At 35.0% G+C, this 18,969-nt stretch overlaps 1 protein-coding gene and 1 long non-coding RNA gene across 3 annotated transcripts in view; one reads left to right on the plus strand and one right to left on the minus strand.

Annotated features, from left to right (window-relative positions):
* Positions 1 to 18,969, plus strand: part of LOC135107049 (uncharacterized) — a 79,159-nt gene that overhangs the window by 49,984 nt on the left and 10,206 nt on the right. The gene's annotated exons all lie outside the window — the stretch shown is intronic.
* Positions 1 to 18,969, minus strand: part of LOC135107048 (sodium channel protein 60E-like) — a 264,723-nt gene that overhangs the window by 16,868 nt on the left and 228,886 nt on the right. Inside the window, exon 30 of one of the 2 annotated variants that reach the window (XM_064016638.1) lies at positions 3,787 to 3,989. In XM_064016638.1, the coding sequence (XP_063872708.1) occupies positions 3,787 to 3,989 (203 nt within the window). Of the gene's footprint in view, positions 1 to 3,786; positions 3,990 to 11,246; positions 11,338 to 18,969 lie in introns of those variants that run through there. The other variant, XM_064016639.1, reaches the window with a different exon arrangement.

Here is an 18,969-nt window from a genome sequence, read left to right on the forward strand (position 1 = left end):
ACACACACAGATATTATATAAGGGAGGAAAGATCCACTAAGTTGAAGACTGGCATCACTAACAAGGGTAAATGCTAATATCTGTGACAGAATTGTGAAGAATATATGGATGGAGCACTTGAAGGTGACGAAAATTCTCACGGAATGTAAATTCAGTTTCAGAAAAGTAAACCATGTGCTATGAGCCTGTTAAATTTCTACTCAAAACTGACAAAGGTAATACATACAAGAAAGATACTTAAACCTTGAAAAAAAAAAATAATAGATTGACTATTGAGACATCCTTTAACATTTTGCAAGTTACCTATCAATCCTACACAGTAGAAGTGATGAAACTTATATCATATAAAACTGAAAGAGTCGTGCTAACATATGGTGTGAGTTTTGCAGTGATTGGTCACATAGTTCTGGAGACACAAGCAAGTTAGCAATGTAACAGTTGGGTGAGACTGGGCTGGGCTGGGCTGCTTATTCTCAAGATTCAACAAACTGAAGACATCTTTGCTCCACTTGTAATAATTCGTGTCTTTGGGATTGCTACAGGATATTCACTAAATCTGGCATCCATGAAAAATCCTTTTCTAAGCAGAAAAATGTAACTTTACAGAAATTCACTTAATAAAAAGGAAATAGTGTGCATGACATAAAAGGGCTGCTCTTGCTATCCAGCCAAAATCTGAATTTTAGTGGAACACTATGTTTTCAGGGTGTTTACTCTTGCATGGAGATCAGTCGGTGAATGTTCCTTCTCACAGCCCAAATGAGAGAATATCTTATAGTAAAAAATAATAGTTTCAGTAATACAGAATTTACATTATTAGTATATTACTGAGCTGGAGATAAGTAATGTGCTGCAATCATTACATTTATCATCATTGTTGGTATTATCATTCCTAATAATTTTTCTATGTATTATTAGATTAATTCATGATCTTTAACAATCTACAGTTTGTGCTTGTCATTGATGTTTTGCAACAACATTCTTATTATGGTTATAATTATCAATAAAAACATTAATAACAAAGTCAGTAATTTTTTAAGGTCATTGGCTCAAGGTACTGTAACTATCACTGCTGCTGTTGGTGTGCCAGTAAAGGCCTACTTCCATGGAGTAATAGCAATTTTCATCTAACAAGCTTTTCTCAAGCCTATCTACAGTCTGTTCAGGGAAAGAATCTCAGCAAAACTTCTGTGTTATTTTGGCAGCCCTGCTCACCTGCAGAGTCTGAGGGAAACTTAAGAAATACTTATATTTCTTTGATTAGCTCAGCAAATTACACAAGTTATACAAATTTGAAATAAGTCCACAAATGAAACTATTTGTTTAATTATAACATGGTTCTCACCATTGATAGGGCAAAAAAATAAAGTAATTGTGGTGAGTATAAGTTAAGGAATAAAATTTTATAGCTCATACACCACTTTACTCATAATCATTATGTCAAGCCATCATGAAGTTATGCTTAACATAGAACATGTCTTCTTGGACATGAAATATTCCTAAATATGATGGTGGTTTCAGATTTTGCATGAAAAGTTTTATAAAAGAGAAAAAGGAGAAATTTCTATGAGTATCTTCTGTGTTGCCTTGCATCTTCCAGTGTCATGTGGGGAGCAAAGTAGGGTGGAGGTTAGTGCTTCCGTCCATCTCACCCACCCACAACTGAGTGGGTGACATTGGTGAGATTGGTCTGAGACACCTCACTTTCCAAAAAAATCAAGGCCAGCACTTGCCACATTAGCAACAACCTTGCTCCACAGTTATTCATATCTAGGGTCCCCATGATAAGGTGTACGAGGCAGTAGATAATGGTGATAGTTATGATATCTTATATCTGGACTTTAGTAAAGCATTCGACAAGGTGCCCCATCAAAGGCTCCTGAGAAAGGTTAGGGCGCACGGGATAGATGGGAAGGTGTTAGGTTGGATAGGGTCATGGCTTGGTAACAGGCGACAGAGAGTGCTAATAAACGGCACGAAATCCGAGTGGGGTCATGTCATTAGTGGGGTGCCACAGGGATCAGTATTAGGGCCATTATTATTTCTAATATATATCAATGACTTGGATAGTGGAATTAGTAGCGATGTTAGTAAATTTGCGGATGACACAAAGATAGGTAGATTAATTAGGTCAGAAGCGGATGCCATCGCCTTGCAGACAGACTTAGATAGAATGAATGAATGGACGGATAGATGGCAAATGCAATTTAATATCAATAAATGCAAAGTGCTTAGCGTAGGTAGAGGAAACCCACACAATAGGTACACATTAAACACCCAAACTCTGGTAGGTACAGGGTACGAGAAAGATTTAGGAGTTATAGTTAGCTCTGAACTCCGTCTAGGGAAACAATGCATAGAAGCCAGAAACAAGGCAAATAGGGTACTAGGATTCATTTTTAGGAGTGTTAAAAGTAGAAGGCCGGAAGTAATATTAAAGTTATACTTGGCGCTGGTCAGACCTCATCTAGACTACGCTGTGCAGTTCTGGTCCCCACATTACAGGAAAGATATAGGTCTATTAGAATCAGTACAGAGGAGAATGACTAAAAGGATCCAGGGGATGAGGAGTATTCCTTACGAAGCGAGGTTGAAGCGGTTAAATTTACATTCTCTAGAGAGACGTAGGTTAAGAGGGGACCTGATAGAAGTCTTTAAGTGGTATAGGGGTTATAACAAGGGAGATGTAAGCAAAATTCTTAGGATCAGCAACCAAGGTAGAACAAGAAATAACGGGTTCAAGCTTGAAAAATTTAGGTTTAGGAAGGAGATAGGAAAAAATTGGTTCTCAAATAGAGTGGTAGATGAGTGGAACGGACTCAGTAATCATGTAGTTAGTGCCAGGACACTAGAGAGCTTTAAGAGAAGATTAGACAAGTTTATGGATGGGGATAACAGATGGAAATAGGTAGGAGTGTTTCATACAGGGACTGCCACGTGTAAGCCTGGTCGCTTCTTGCAGCTTCCCTTATTTCTTATGTTCTTATGTTCTATGTCATGGGTTTCTCCACAGTGTCCAACAGGCCTCAGAAGTGAACAGACAAACTCAAAATTCATGTCAAATGGGGGAACATTACAACAACATACAAATACCTAAGAGACCCAGACAAGACTAACACACCAAAAAGGCAGATTTGACTATTCCACAAAGTTAAACTATGCCCACTGTCAGATGCCACTCATCTACAGAAACATATTTGCCTCTAAAAGAAGCACTGATACTGGACATGTGAATCCCATTACCACTTGGAAAAAGAAAAATTTGACAAAGGTTAGTGGGTATAAGACAAATTTTTACAAAAGAACAAATCTTTTTCATCTTCAATATATATGTTCTGACTTAATTTGATGTAATGAATATCATACTTATGAACCACTGATGAAAATTTTTTTAAAATTAGATTATTACTGTAGACAGTAATAATCTAATTGTTTGCTCAGCTTGATATTTAATGGCAAATGAGGCTTTGTTTCTTCAAGAGGGGATAAAGTTTGAGTATCAGGAGTTTTAGATTAGTTGGACTGAAATTGGTTGAGTCCCATAAACATACTCTTAAAATGAGAGAAGAAATAAGTATCAAATTTGTGCAGTGAAATGAACCTATTTGAATAAGAGTACTATAAAGAGAGAGAGAGAGAGAGAGAGAGAGAGAGAGAGAGAGAGAGAGAGAGAGAGAGAGAGAGAGAGAGAGAGAGAGAGAGAGAGAGAGAGAGAGAGAGAGAGAGAGAGAGAGAGAATATTTCATATGGTTACCAGTCAGTAGTAGTAGAGGATGGTTGAAATACCTGAATAATAACATCATACTGCTGCCAAAAGTTTCAAAGTTGACAAGGTCATCAAGGGCTCCTTTGCGCTGGACGTGACCAAAAACAGCCATACCAATAATGGCATAAATAAAGGTGATGAGGAACAGCAGGGCACCAATGTTGAATAAAGCTGGCAGGGACACTATAAGGGCAAACAGCAGCTTCCGAATCCCTTTTGCAGCCTGGAACATGAAAAATAACCTCAACATTAATAAACAAGTCTTTAATTTGCACATATAATTCTCTGTGCTAAACCAAAATTCTGAATTGTTTAATTGTTTGCATATGCCATATATATATATATATATATATATATATATATATATATATATATATATATATATATATATATATATATATATATATATATATATATATATATATATATATATTATGGTCAGAATTCATGAATTTCATAACAGAAGTTTAGTGCGTTGTGAGTTCTAATAAAAAAAAAATATGTAAAAAGTTAAATTTTACATGATAATTGATGTTCAGAAATACCGTGAAATGCTTTTTTTTTTTTTAAATTCTAGAAAGTGTTGTCTGACAACTTTTTTTTTCCTTAAGCATGTTTGGATATGGCTAAATTTTCAAATTACAAATTAATGATCATCCAAAATATAATTAGTTAATGCACTATGAATTTCCCTTAACAAAACAGGCTGGTATGCTACTGTACTTTATCTCTTTCTTTTTGCAAAAGTCAGAATGCCTCACTATTTCATGAAAATGTTTACCATCTGCACCATAGTGAAAAAATACCTAGGATAAAATTGTGATATTCTGTGCTCATGAATACAACAGTGAGAGGATGAAAATGAGAGCACATGGGGAACATTATAAATTAATATAAAACTGTTCTTTAACTTTGTTATCTCCTTTTGTGTCTATTTACCTAGTTGTGGTTTACGGGAGGGGGGTAATCTCATAGTTTCCCGCCTGTATTTACCTAGTTGTGTTTTACAGGAAAAGAGCTATGCTCATGCTGTCCTGTCTCCATATCTATAAGCATCCAGCTTAACTTTAAATTCATGAATATTTTTTGCTGGTATTACTGTTTCATCTAAGTTTTTCTATATTTCTGTGTGTGTGTGTGTGTGTGTGTGTGTGTGTGTGTGTGTGTGTGTGTGTGTGTGTGTGTGTGTGTGTGTGTGTGTGTGTGTGTGTATTTACCTAGTTTACCTAGCTGTATTGTACAGGGCATGAGCCAAAGGTCATTTTGTCCTGTCTCCATAACCATATTTATCCAGTTTTTCTTTAAACATGTGTACACTATTTGCCACAACCACCTCTTCCTTCAAATCATTCCAGTTTTCAATAGTTCTATACCAGAAGCTGTATTTCTTGATGCTGCATGAACATCCACTCTTCTTTATTTTCTTCCCATGCCCCCTCCTCTGTCTCTCTCCTTCCTCCATCTGGTGTGGTACCTTATCAAATGCTGTTTTAGATCTAAATAAACACAGTCTGCCCAACCCTCTCTCTCTTGAATTATATCAATTGCTCTACTATAAAAGCTCACTAAATTCATGACACAAGATCTTCCACTTCTGAAACCTGATAATTTATTCCTTCAATGATGTCTATTTCCTTTGTAAACACCAAGTCTAGCCTTGATGCCTCTTCATTACCTGCAAATCTTGTATTTTCTCCAATCCACTGGGTCATAGTATTTGTCATTATTAAATTTAGAAGCATGTGTGTGTGTGTGTGTGTGTGTGTGTGTGTGTGTGTGTGTGTGTGTGTGTGTGTGTGTGTGTGTGTGTGTATTTAATTACTATCTTTTGTGTTACTCTTTCTTTATTCTTGGTCTTTTAATTTATAAATGTATACATCAATCTGGGCACATTCTTAAATATACAAATTATATATTCTTTTCACATTAGAATTTCTCTTATTCTTTTCTTGCCCCGTATCATTTTCATATTTCATCTGATTTTTCTTTAATGTATTCATGGTTCATTACTTTTCTTTCTTGCCTTTGATATGCAAACCACTCCTTTCATTATTATACTTCGTCAGAAATCAACCATTTTTCTGTAGTACTTCTCTGAAATTACCAATTAATTTGTAATTAATTTCACTAAAGAATCTTTATACTGTGTGTTGGGGTATGCATACCACACTACATTTCAGCACTGAAAATTCTTGGGGTGTTAACAGACTATCAAGCAACAATGCAGTAATAATTTAGCCCAGCACTGCTGGGATCAGGGGCCTGAGTAGCTGGATGAGGAAAACTTGTTACCTTGCCAATTAAATCTACAGTGGTAACTGTCAGTTTCCTATGTTACTTCCAGTTACCATCTGAACTTGGCACAATGAACAGGATCTGCATGATGTACATTCCCCAAGTCAGCATGCATGAGGCAGCCCTTTTGGGGAGATGTGTGAGTTGCCATGGTGTAACAGGTATCATAGTAGTCTGGTAAGCAGAAGGTCCTGTGTTCAATCTCAAGACAGTACTTTTCTGTTGAGACTCCCCAGCCTGTGTGAAACTCGCAAAACCTACCCACCTTTTGACACAATCTTTGCTGTGCTCAAGCACACCTACAAGACTGTCACAGATGCTAACTCTTGTTGTCACCAGATACCCCTGGACAAGAAAAGTAGGAAGCTTGTGATTTTCATAACTCTTTGGGATCACTTCCTCTACCTCTGCATTCCTATGGTCCAACTGAGTAGCACATGGTGCATTCAATAAGCAATTTGATGATCTGGTGACAGATATACTTAAGAAGCTGAAATGTATAGATGAAGTATTTCAGTACAACAACAGTATTGCTGAGACATTCTGGGAATCCTACCAGTTTCTGAGGATATGCACTGAGAATGGAATAATTCTCTATCCTGACAAGTTTTGGTTTTGCCAGAGAGGTGTGTCATTCACAGGCTACTTACTCAGCTGGGAAGACTACCAGCCCAGTGAGGATCCCATGAGTAACATCTCAAGATTCCAGATGCCTCCTTGCTCATTGTTGATGGGCATCAGATTATGGTTCAGCTTGATAAACCAAGTTGCTCCCTTCCTCAGCATTGTGCCCCTCATGGAGCTATTCTGGGAGCTTTTTAAAGAAGCTGTTGGGTTAGGTAATTTACTAGAATGGTCAGCTACTGTCCATTTTTAAACCACCAAAGTGACATCAGTAAGTTCACCACAGAGGGCCTCCATTACTATGATGTCACACAGCTCATTGGCTTTGTTGTCATGCATAAATACTGCCAGTGTGTATCACACCACATTCCATTGTGTTGTAAGGGTGGCTGGAAGTTGGCATTCTGTGGCAGCTGTCATCTAACAGTAGCAGAACAAAACCATTTTATGCTAGAGGGTGAGGCCCTTGCCATCACTTGGTATCTGAAGAGGACACAGCTGTTACTCCTTCACTACCTGAATCTCACATTTATCATAAACCACTGCATTTTTACCAGGATACTGCAGAATAAGGAGTTAAAGGGCATTGATCCTTATGTGATGGACCTCAAAGAAAACCATGTACATCTTTCATGTCAAGTATCTCAAGAGGGAGGCCAACAGCATGACAGATGTACTCTCACAATAACCTGTGCTGCACAAGGAACCCAACAATACTGATTTGGCTGAGGATAAAGCCACTTATGCATCCATGGCAGTGACTATGGCTTGTGCCTTGGGGAACAAGGACGGTGTTGCCATGGATATCCATGGGGTAGAGGAAGAGGCCTATTATAATAAGGATTACAGGCAAATGTGTCCAGCTGGGACTGGGCTGCCCAGAAGGATGAGGAGCCACTGCCACTATGCTCATGGTACCAGATGAGGCAGCACCTGTCACCAATAAGAGGTTGCAAGTAATCATGCTCTCTTTCTACGGATTTATAAGATGATATACTTTTGGGATCCTATCACTGCCATCAGTGTGATGTTCTGCCTTGGAATATTATGGAAAGTCAGGTACTGATTTGAAGGCAGAATAAATTAACTGGAAGAGATTTTCACTAGGATTGAACCTCGGTCAGGACATTCATGAAAACACGACAGCTTATTGATCAGACTAAGATGTATGGTCAGCCTTAACTGTCCTGTCACTTAAAACAAACCCTTGAACTCCCATCAAAAACCTAAAACCAACACTACTGCAAACTTTAAAAACCTCTTACCTCTAACCTTGATTTTGATAACTTTACCTCATGTGGTCTGCATGCTAAAGAGATGAAAATGTCTGGTGAAAAAGGAAAAAAAAAATTGAGATTGATGGTGAATGACATACATATGCAACATGAAGTAAAGAGAAAAGATATAGCAAAGAGAAATGAACAAGACTTGACAAAAGACATAACTATATGTATCCCTTTGGAAAAAAAAAAAATTATTTATATTATTTTAGAAGTGGCAATATTGCAAGATGATAAAAATGAGAGAGGAATTGCACAAGAGGGACATAACTATACAAAGGCAAACTTTATTAACCTGATGAAGTTCTATGATGAAACTAGCAAGAAGATAATAGAAGGATTAAATAATGTACTACAGAAATATGATTTTCAAGGAGAAATATGGACAGGAAACAAAATGAAATTGATGAAGTCACAAAAGTTTTCAGAAAGTGTAGACAAATGAATTAGCTGGAATTCAAACAAAGAAGATGATGCATCATAATCAAGGTAAACAGAAGACATTTAGGAACTGATGAAGGACCTCAAAGAAAGAAAAGCAAGTACTGTATGAAATATTCTCCCACAAAAATAAAGATACCGTAAAATCCCTCTTATCTGGCATCAATGGGACCGCCGACATGCCGGATACTTGAATATTGCCGGATACTTGAATAGAAGTGAAATTATGTCCACAATCCCCACCCTACACTCACGCATCTTACCATAATAAAGATCAGCTGATCTTAATCAGCAGCTGATCTGATCAGCTGCTTAAGTGTAAACACAACACGCTTCCTCTTTTCTACAACTTTAGGCATGATGAAGGCGTCAGGCGATAAACAGTGAACACGCAGGACTGAGTCACTGAGTAAACACAGTGCAGTGGGCTGCGGGTGGTGCGAAGCAGTGCGCTCTGGTGGCGAGGGGACAAAGTATGCCTCGCGCGGGAATTTTAATCGATTTTATGACTACACATTGATTTTTTATTGATTTTAAGGCTTGGGGAAAAATGTGCCGGATACTTGAAGCTGCCGGATACTTGAATGCCAGATGAGAGGGATTTTACTGTAGCTAGAATAGACTAAAGAAAATAAAGACATGGAATATGCATTAGCTGAAGAAAAATCTGGATAAATATTGGTATGGAGACAGAGCCATATGAGTGTAACTTAGACCCAGTATATTTCACTACATAACTTATTAAATACACAAGTGATCATACAAGTGTATAAGGAGTGGATAAGGGAATGCATGAATGACGTATGTTTATGGGTGATAGTAGATTACTGGAACATTTCTACCATGGCTTTCTTATTTTATATATATATATATATATATATATATATATATAATAAGAAAGCCATGGTAGAAATGTTCCAGTAATCTACTATCACCCATAAACATACGTCATTCATGCATTCCCTTATCCACTCCTTATACACTTGTATGATCATATAGATGATGATGATAATGATGATGATGATGATGATGATGATGATTTCCATCTGATGCCTTTGAACTTCCCCAAAATGATGGTTGTAAAAGGATTCTAAAGGATAGCAGCCAAACACCTAAAAAAATGACAGATGGAGGAAAAAAGGAAAACTGTGACCAGAACAAGTTTAGATAACAGGAATACATGTACAGGTTAGATTAGTACCAAATGATGCAAAATGGTTGGTTGGACAAGATCACCACAATGTCCCAGAAGTAAAGCCACTCATTTTCACACCAGCTGCCACATCACACCACAGCTGCTCACATCCAGTAGGGTATCAGGAATTTCTCTATTGCCCAAAACAAGTCTCAGAGATGCCCAGACAAACAAAGCATTTATGTCAAGTGGAAATATTGTGAGGGCACAGGCACTGCCAAGAGTGCTAAACAAGATTATCCCATCACCCAGACAGTTCCAAATGCTCTGTAAAAATGGACTTATCCATGGTTAACCTAAGCTCAATGCCAGGTGTCACACATCTACAAGAAGTAAACTGACGCACCTTGCACTTATTTGAACTCATCAACACTTGGGTGTAGTGGTGTCTAGGCTCTTCCAGAAGTGAGGGTTCATGCCCTTTACTATAATGTATGGCATCTTTTCCACTCTTTCTATATCTTCTGTATTCTATCCAAGGGTGATGCTGCTAACCCTTGTGTATTTCACTATTCTTAAAGATGATGATGATGAATTGCTATAATGGTTTCATCAGTAAGGGAGTAATAGTTTATGTTACATGTCAGACAATTAACTGTTAGTTATGTCTAAGATAAACAGAATTAAAAAAAAATATAGATCAATTTTTTGTATAGTTTCAATCAATAATGCAATTTTGCATGTATATGACAATTCTTCAAATTAAAATTTCCAAACATTTTGGTTGAAGCACAGAGAGAGAGAAAAAAAAAAAAATGTATGTGTTTGGTGTACTGATTAGACAGCTATCAATATGTGCCTTTATCAAGTGCTTGCTTTACAACATAACTTGTGTAAAAGATATAAGTGTAAAATAAACACAAAAAGCAGTTCTAGTGTTTGTGTAGTGAAATTGCAATTGTGCTGTTCAAAACTACACAATTCTTCTTCTTGCAGCAAACACTGTGATTGAAAATAAACAGACATGTTAACAGTACAGATGGTAAGAATTGTATATCATATTTAAAAAGTAATTAAATTTACAAGACAACAATTTATGTCATACTTATTACTATATTTTCTATTTAAATATGCAAAATCTTCTGGTAATAGAAATTTCTAACCAGGAAAAAAGTACATTACTATATGACATTATTTAAATTAGGAGAATGTAATGACTTTCTACATTTACATTTCTATTTAGTCCATGCAAACTTTTACTGACTTGCTTCCTAGCAAGCACACAACACTGTTACAATATCCATGCATTTTTTTACATATTGCATAAATATTGCTCCAATATTGTTGCTTTATTCTATGTTTGCTGGGGTCATCACAAATCCTTAATTTCACTGGTTGTGGTAAAAACTGTAATACAAATATTTCCAAGGACATATTATGCAACCAGGATATCCTTGGATAGTTATTATCCTTTCAGCCCATAAGGAGGTGTTTGATATGCAAGTCTACTTAATATGCATTATGCTTCTTTAGATTACTATAAGATTGTTTAGAAGAAATAGTTGAGCAAGGCTATATACTAGTCTGTGTATCATCCCTAATAGGGCATAATCTGAAAACTAGAAAACAGGCACAACACAGTCCGTCTGGGCGTGCTCTTGGAACAATCCAAGAAAAATACAGCTTAAGAAAACATGGGAGTTGCAAAGTGGAAGGTGCAATATTGCAAGTGGTTATGGACATTAACATATAGGGGCTACCTGACCGAAGAAGGAGTTTCGGCCGTTCACCGTCGGCTGTTGGGAATAAGGAAGTTAAATGCATGTTTTGGCTTTGTTTTCAGTACTTATTCGTGGCACTTACACGAGACACTATATATCAAAAACAGATATTAACATAATATACACCACAAGCCAAAGATGTCTATGCCTGAATTCAAAGTCAGTGATAATCCAAAGATTGTGTTTCCAAAGTATTATCTTGTTAATATCTGCAGATGAAAATATATACATACTGCACAATGAACATCCTATACAACTACTTTTAGCAAAATATTATTTTTGTGGATTTAATACACAAGTATACTTAAAGCCTTTGTAATTCTATGCTAATCATGAATATAAATCTCTGAAATAGCTAAGTTAATACCTTAGTGGAAGAAAAAGCAGAATTTATTTGAGATATATATAGTTTTGATACCCACTTCATTAAACAAAGTCTGTATAATTTACAATAGCCTGTTATGTAATATTGAAAGTGGTGTAAATGTTACATTGATATTTTGTTTTTCTACTGCTTGTTATTTTTCACTCACATTACAAAGGCTTCTCAACAACTAGTATATATATATATATATATATATATATATATATATATATATATATATATATATATATATATATATATATATATATATATATATATATATATATATATATATTGTTCAACAAAACTACAAGGCTATCACTTCACCCCAAATCTACTAAACACTGATTACAGACTAAAATTATTGATATCTACATTTTCTTTTGATGTACCAAGATTAATGAAAAGTGCAAAATCATATATATATATATATATATATATATATATATATATATATATATATATATATATATATATATATATATATATATATATATATATATATATATATGCTACCAGAACAAATAGTTTGAGAATTTTTTCTTGAATAATATTTAGTCTTTCATATTGTTATAAGCACAGAAATTTCCAAGTGACAATATCATGTTAAATATTCATTTCCAATTTGTGCAACAAAGCTTGTAAAAAAAATTTGATGTGGTGAAAGCTGTTATTATAAGAAATGAGCAATGTTCACTTATTCAGGAAATTCACATTTCTAGTTTTAATACAAATGCTACATGTCAATATATTTACTTGAACAGGAAATATCTCTTGCAACAAGCAATAAATGAAAAATGAGTCAATCAGTGGATCTCTTTGGACCTTCAATTTTGAAAAAACATCTTATATTAATTTTGGTACACCAGGAAACCTGCAATTTTCATAATGAGTAATTTTGCAAACAGAAAAAAAAAAAAAAAAAAAAGAGGTTACTGCACCATAATCGACTTGCAAAAAAATGACATAATATAAATATCAATAGTATCTTTTATGATTATTCATTATAAGGGAATCTGCTCTTAGTAAAATAAAAAAAAAAAAAAAAAGGGGAAAAATAATTAATCATATAGTGAAAACAAACATACACATTAACCCATTTCTGCTTACACACACACACACACACACACACACACACACACACACACACACACACACACACACACACACACACACAAACACACACAAACACACATTGGATATTTGAAAGGACACAAGAAAAGTTGAGGGAGGGAAAATTCTTGAATTATGAATGTAAAAAAATTACAGCTTCCTTCACAGAAATACATATACCTGAAACAGCTTACAAGAAGAGATGATGGACATGAGGAATGTACATTAACTAAAAGAAAAACTGGAGAAATATACATGATGAAACAGGACCAGATCAGTGTAGCTTAGGCCCTGTATACTACAACTAGGTAAATACACACACCCATACTCAAACACACATACACATATGTATTCAACACACACTTGGTCAATGAGGTAAAAGACTGTCAGGGACTGAACTGAGATAATAAGATGAAACTTTATCAAGGATGAAGTATACAAGATTAATTTGTCTTTATTTCCTTTTAAATTATCTAAGATTACATGTATAACATCAAAGTTCAAAATCAAGATAGATGTTTCCTCCTAAAAGTGAAAGATGTCAAGACTAGAAAGGAACTATGAATGAACTGCAGTACCTGGGATGCTGTTTGAACCACTTGGAAAGCAGCTGAGGAAATGTGAATATGAATGATTGCAAAGATGTGATATAATGCCTTCAGGAATTGTATCATAAAAACAAGAGAATGATGACAGAAAAATAAAGACTAGAATGGGTGTTCTTGTACAAGATTTATCTATAAAAGCTTTAGCCATGCAGGATTCTGAAAGATTCTAAAGAACTGCAGAAAGGGAAACAAATAACATTTGTAGTGTTAATTTTGTATCTGAAAATCACAAATAATAGGAGGCACAGGGAGAATAAAAGATGGATAATAAATACAAGTAAAAGAAATTGGAATTAAAGATTATATATATATATATATATATATATATATATATATATATATATATATATATATATATATATATATATATATATATATATATATATATATATATATATATATATATATATATATATATATATATATATATAATGTGCTTAATTAAAACTAAAGCTAAATACTTGAGAAAATGGAAACTGTATATTAAAGATGAATAATGGAAACATTTAGGGAACAAAAAGGGATAACAATGACTTACTTGAAAAGCAAGACTAAGAAAATAATTTTGAAAGAAATTACTCATATGAGAGAGAAGGAAAGAAAGCTAATGATAATATTTTGATTGAAAAGCAAGACTAAGAAAATAATTTTGAAAGAAATTACTCATATGAGATAGAAGGAAAGAAAGCTAATGATAATATTTTGAGAGATGGGGGCACCAAAGAAAATGTAAAGAGAATACTTAAGGATAGATGATGAAAGAGTACATGAGAGTATGGAAGCATTTTCCATAACAGTTATGTTCATATTCCTAGTAGAATGGAGACAGAAGAGATGCAAGCATGCAGCATATAGGTTTAAAATAAAATTGAACAATGGTAAAATATACAGAAAGGAATACATGAGTGTATCTAAAATCCTACAAAATATAACAAAGTAATCAAACACACTGACACACACACACACACACACACACACACACTCTCATTTATATACAAGATATGAAGACAGGAGCACATAAATGTACTTCATAATATGCAGTACATGTATTTCCATGTGATGCAAATGAATCAGTTTTTGGCCAAAATAAATTTCCTATAAAAAATTTTCTACTTATTGAAGTACAAATGATGAGTAAATTTTTTTCAAGGCACGCATCCTTATTTGCTGTAAATATATGTTTTTTTAACATGATTTCAAATAGTGAGAACTTTGTATGTGAAGTCTTAATGAAATAGATTTATTTTACAAAATGTCCTTGTTTTTTTATAAAATTTACTGTAAGATAAGAACTTGTAATACAGTTGCTTATGGAGAAATTAACACTCATATTTGATCATGTTTATTATGTAGAAAACCCAAACATGATTTAATTGTAGTTTTTTTAATCCAATACCAGAAATGTTTCGCAATGGATGAAAAGTTCTTTGCTGATAGACATGAAGCTAAGGGACAACCATTTACAGTTTAGTTTAGTTAAGGACCAGTTCAACTTTTTGTGGCACTCCTTGATTTTTTCTCTAATTCATCTTGGCTGTTCTCCCTTTATTCTGTTAGATTCTCCAGAATTTACATGAAGTCAGTGAAAACTAATCTTGTGTTGCAACAGCACAAGTTGCTCAGGGAGCATGTTTTACTTAATGGTTCTCAATAAGCATAAAAAATGGGCTGGGAAAAATTGACTTTCTTTTCCTCACTGATGTCCATAGCAGCAATGACCAATATTAAGCAGGTTACCAGTGTCAATGTTCACAGTGTCTTTGGTGATGTGTGATTGGCTCTCTTGGGGTGAAATGCATGATGTTTTGTTCATGCTGTGGTGTTTGTAGTGATGAGTGCGTGGCAGACACATCACGGTGTTATTCTTCAGTCATAGATCTTCACATGTTGGGCTTTGGTGTTGATATAGCAAAACATGTAAATTTTAAAATGTGAAACTTCCAGAATGTCATTCAAAAATTCAGCAAGGGAGGAACTGTCTTTTCACAACCATGATGGTGGTATCCCTTTATCTTTATCCCACAGCTTCTAGCATCTCTATGAAGATAATTGGACTCTAATCTGACTCTTATGGCAAGGCAGTTGAAGGGAAGCTGTGGGGATGCCACTACCATGGCTGTGAAAAGAAGATTCCTCACTGCCTTCCTTAATGAATTTTAATATGAGGTTCTGGATGTTTTGTGTTTTCTAATTCACATGTTCTATTATGTGGACACCATTCAACCCTGACAGGTAAAGGTCTATGATTGAATGATATTATGACATCACTGTGACATGTCTGCCTTGCATTCATCACTATAAATACCACAGCATGAAAAAAACGTAATGCATTTCAACCTGAGAAAAGTCAGTGACGTCACCAAAGACACAATGAATACTGACTCTGGAAACTAATTCTAGTCATTGTTGCTATGTCCATGAGTAAGAAAGAAAGATGCACTTGAGATGCTAATAAGTCAATTTGTCCCAGCCCATTTTTTATGCAATGCACTCCCTGAGCAACGTGTCACTGTGACGCAAGATTGGTGTTCACTGACTACATATCTCTATATTAATTTGGGCTATCACCACCTTCCTGTTGACCCTTTCTTGAAATATAAAGCTAAAGAACATTTCTAAACTAGTGCTTAAATTTATCTAATTGCTTCCCAATTTCCTAGCAGATGCAATAATAAGAGGAATCTGAAAGTAATGTTGTTACAGTCAGTCAAGGTCAACAAAGAGAGCAAACAGCTTTTTACATTACATTGTCACATCTGGGTTTATATTTGTATTGTATACAATATGCCTACAAAGAGGTTAAGGAATTATTTAGTGGCATTAGGTTTAGTTAAGCCATGCCATGTATCACTAATCAATGAAACAACTTATCACTACATCATTGCCACACTGTCATTAGTCTGTCTGTAAATGGCAAAGCAAATACACAACTCATTATGTCAATCAAACAGTATTAACAGATGTTAAGGTTGCCATTAATTTCACTATAGTATGGTGTGATATCTCCTTTATAACTATTGAGCACACTTGGCAGACCTTACTGTTCCAAGCAAAATCAAATGTGCTTGAAAAAGAGTGAGTTTGGTTGAATTTCAATCAGGATGTTTACCACTGTATATGAAATCCTTATCTCTGTCTTCAAAACACAACAGAAAAGACACTCAAGAATTGCTAACTGATCTTCTGATAGCCACCAATATCAAAAGATGAAGAAAACTGAAGGAAATGTAAGCCAATTCAAAATAAAGCTGTCACTTTACAATAGCTACAAAAAATACTATAAAATATTTATCAAGTAGATGAAATTAAGATAGTGAAGAAATCACCCGCAGCACACCAGCTCAGTGCAGACCAACTGTCTCTACTTCTTAGTCAGCTAGAAGAGATAAATGAAAAGTACAGACCTTATAACAGTGGCACAAATAAACAAAGTTAAGGGCATTCATATCACACAATAATACAATTATCAATACAGTTTTGTAACTTTCAAACCAGCATTTTGTTTCACAACATAATTTTAAAAGTGTCTGTCAGTCACTATTATGTTTCAAGAAAGGGCTGAAAACAAGGTGGTGGTACACCAAATTATCTGATAGGTACAAATTAATCACTTTATGGAAGACTGTCTTGCTTGAGTCTGCCTTCAAATGGTGATTGCTATTCACCTGATTAAACACAACAAATGGAACTGCTGAGTGTGAGGCATGACTAAATGACAAACAGAATTAAGACATAAGTGACTGTATGGCATGATCTGAATGCATTTGTCCTAAACTTAAATCTCACAGAACCATCCAAAAGGAAAATATATTAGGAGTTGGTCAAATGAAACAATTTTTTTCATTGTCTGCATGTTGCATGGGAACCACTTCTTTTTTGGATGAATAACAGTGATAATGAGAAACAATTGGAAAATGGAAGCAGATAATGTAGAACTAGTGCTTTATGGACTTTGAGCAGCAAAGAAATTATGAGATTGCTCTAAGATAATCTAGTTGATTTACTTTATTCATGCATATTGGTAATCATGAAAGAAACAAGCTGTTGCTGCAGCACCAATAGTGATATAATTTGGACAGCAGATAGAGATTAAATCAATGGCAAATTTCTGTGTATTCATCACTTAGACCTAATCTAAGTGGTGGAAGGTACAATATCATCAGTATCTTGATTGCTAATGGTGGTGCAATGTTGCCAGTGCAATTAGGGGACAGTGCATAATTTATGAATTTTTACAGAGCAATTGAAGTCAGACAAGTCTGATCTATTAAATTTTCGAGTATGTTCACATTTCATAGCATTGTCCATACCAGTATTTCCAACAAGAAAGAGCTGTCACATGGTCTGGGTACTGGTGCTTAGAATGTATTTGGGACCAAGCTTGAGGTTAGGTATGAAGCATGCCATGAACATAATGTGAATTTCACATAGGTATGACTATACCTCTACAAACACAAAGCATTTAAAAACTCATTGTTTTGCCTAGTCAGTCAACTCTCTTTCAAGACCAGTTCTCCTTCATATTTCTTTATTTCTTACTCAACTGATACATGTTATTCTACACATGTTCTTCAGGTGCCTCATCTCTATTACAATCAACTGATCTCTTCTCTCCTCCAATATTCTGAGTCTCATAATTGTACTATAAGTCAACCCTGTCAGCTGTCTAGCCCCTTCATCTATTTTGTACCAGAGGTTGATAATCACTAATCTGGCATCACTGGGACCTGTAGAGTGATGGATTAGTGATTTTGCTTAATTACAGAGAAGTTAGAATACACTTAACCCAAAAGTTAACCACCTCATTCTACATTTTAAACATCCCATAACCAGTAATAGTTGGTTAATAAGTGGGACTATACTGATGACACTTTTTCCACTGATATTGATACTGATACTTCATTTTTAGCCAATACCAATACTGCCAATGCTGTTACTGTTAGCAAAGAAGATGAGCAATTTTTCTTTGTTTTTTTATGTTTTGCTTCATTCATTCTAAATTTCATCCCTACATCTACTCTGTTCATGGCAACATTTGGCCTTAAAAACAATTGAAGCATTGTGTGTCCTCAATCATCTTACCTTTCAAAAGTACTTTACATTCATCTTCATGTTATTTAGTATCCATGTCCTTGTACACTCTGTTAATTCTTAGGCCCTGTTCACACGAAGCACTTTCAAATGTGCAGTAGCAAACACACAGTAGGAAAGTCAATGATAGTCTATGGGATCATTCACATGAAACTGCAGCAGTACTGCCATACCCCTTGCAAATGCTTTGTTGGCAGGTGGTTTGAGATACATTGAAAGCTATGGTATTGTTCACACAGGGTGGCAGCTGCTGCAGTTGGAAGGCACTGTGCTTCCTCATTGCTTGCAACCCTTACCAATGAGGAGAGAAAATGTGTTACCATGGCAACACTGGGATACTCCACACTGAGATTGTTGTGAGACTGCAAGTCAAATTTCTGATACACACTCAGAGTACCTTGATATGTTTGAGTAGTAAATTATTTAATAACAGAAAGCTTAAATGTGTGTGTCAGGTGAATGGCAGGTGTA

Source organism: Scylla paramamosain, chromosome 14, assembly GCF_035594125.1.
Source record: "Scylla paramamosain isolate STU-SP2022 chromosome 14, ASM3559412v1, whole genome shotgun sequence".
Taxonomy (NCBI): Eukaryota; Metazoa; Arthropoda; class Malacostraca; order Decapoda; family Portunidae; genus Scylla; species Scylla paramamosain.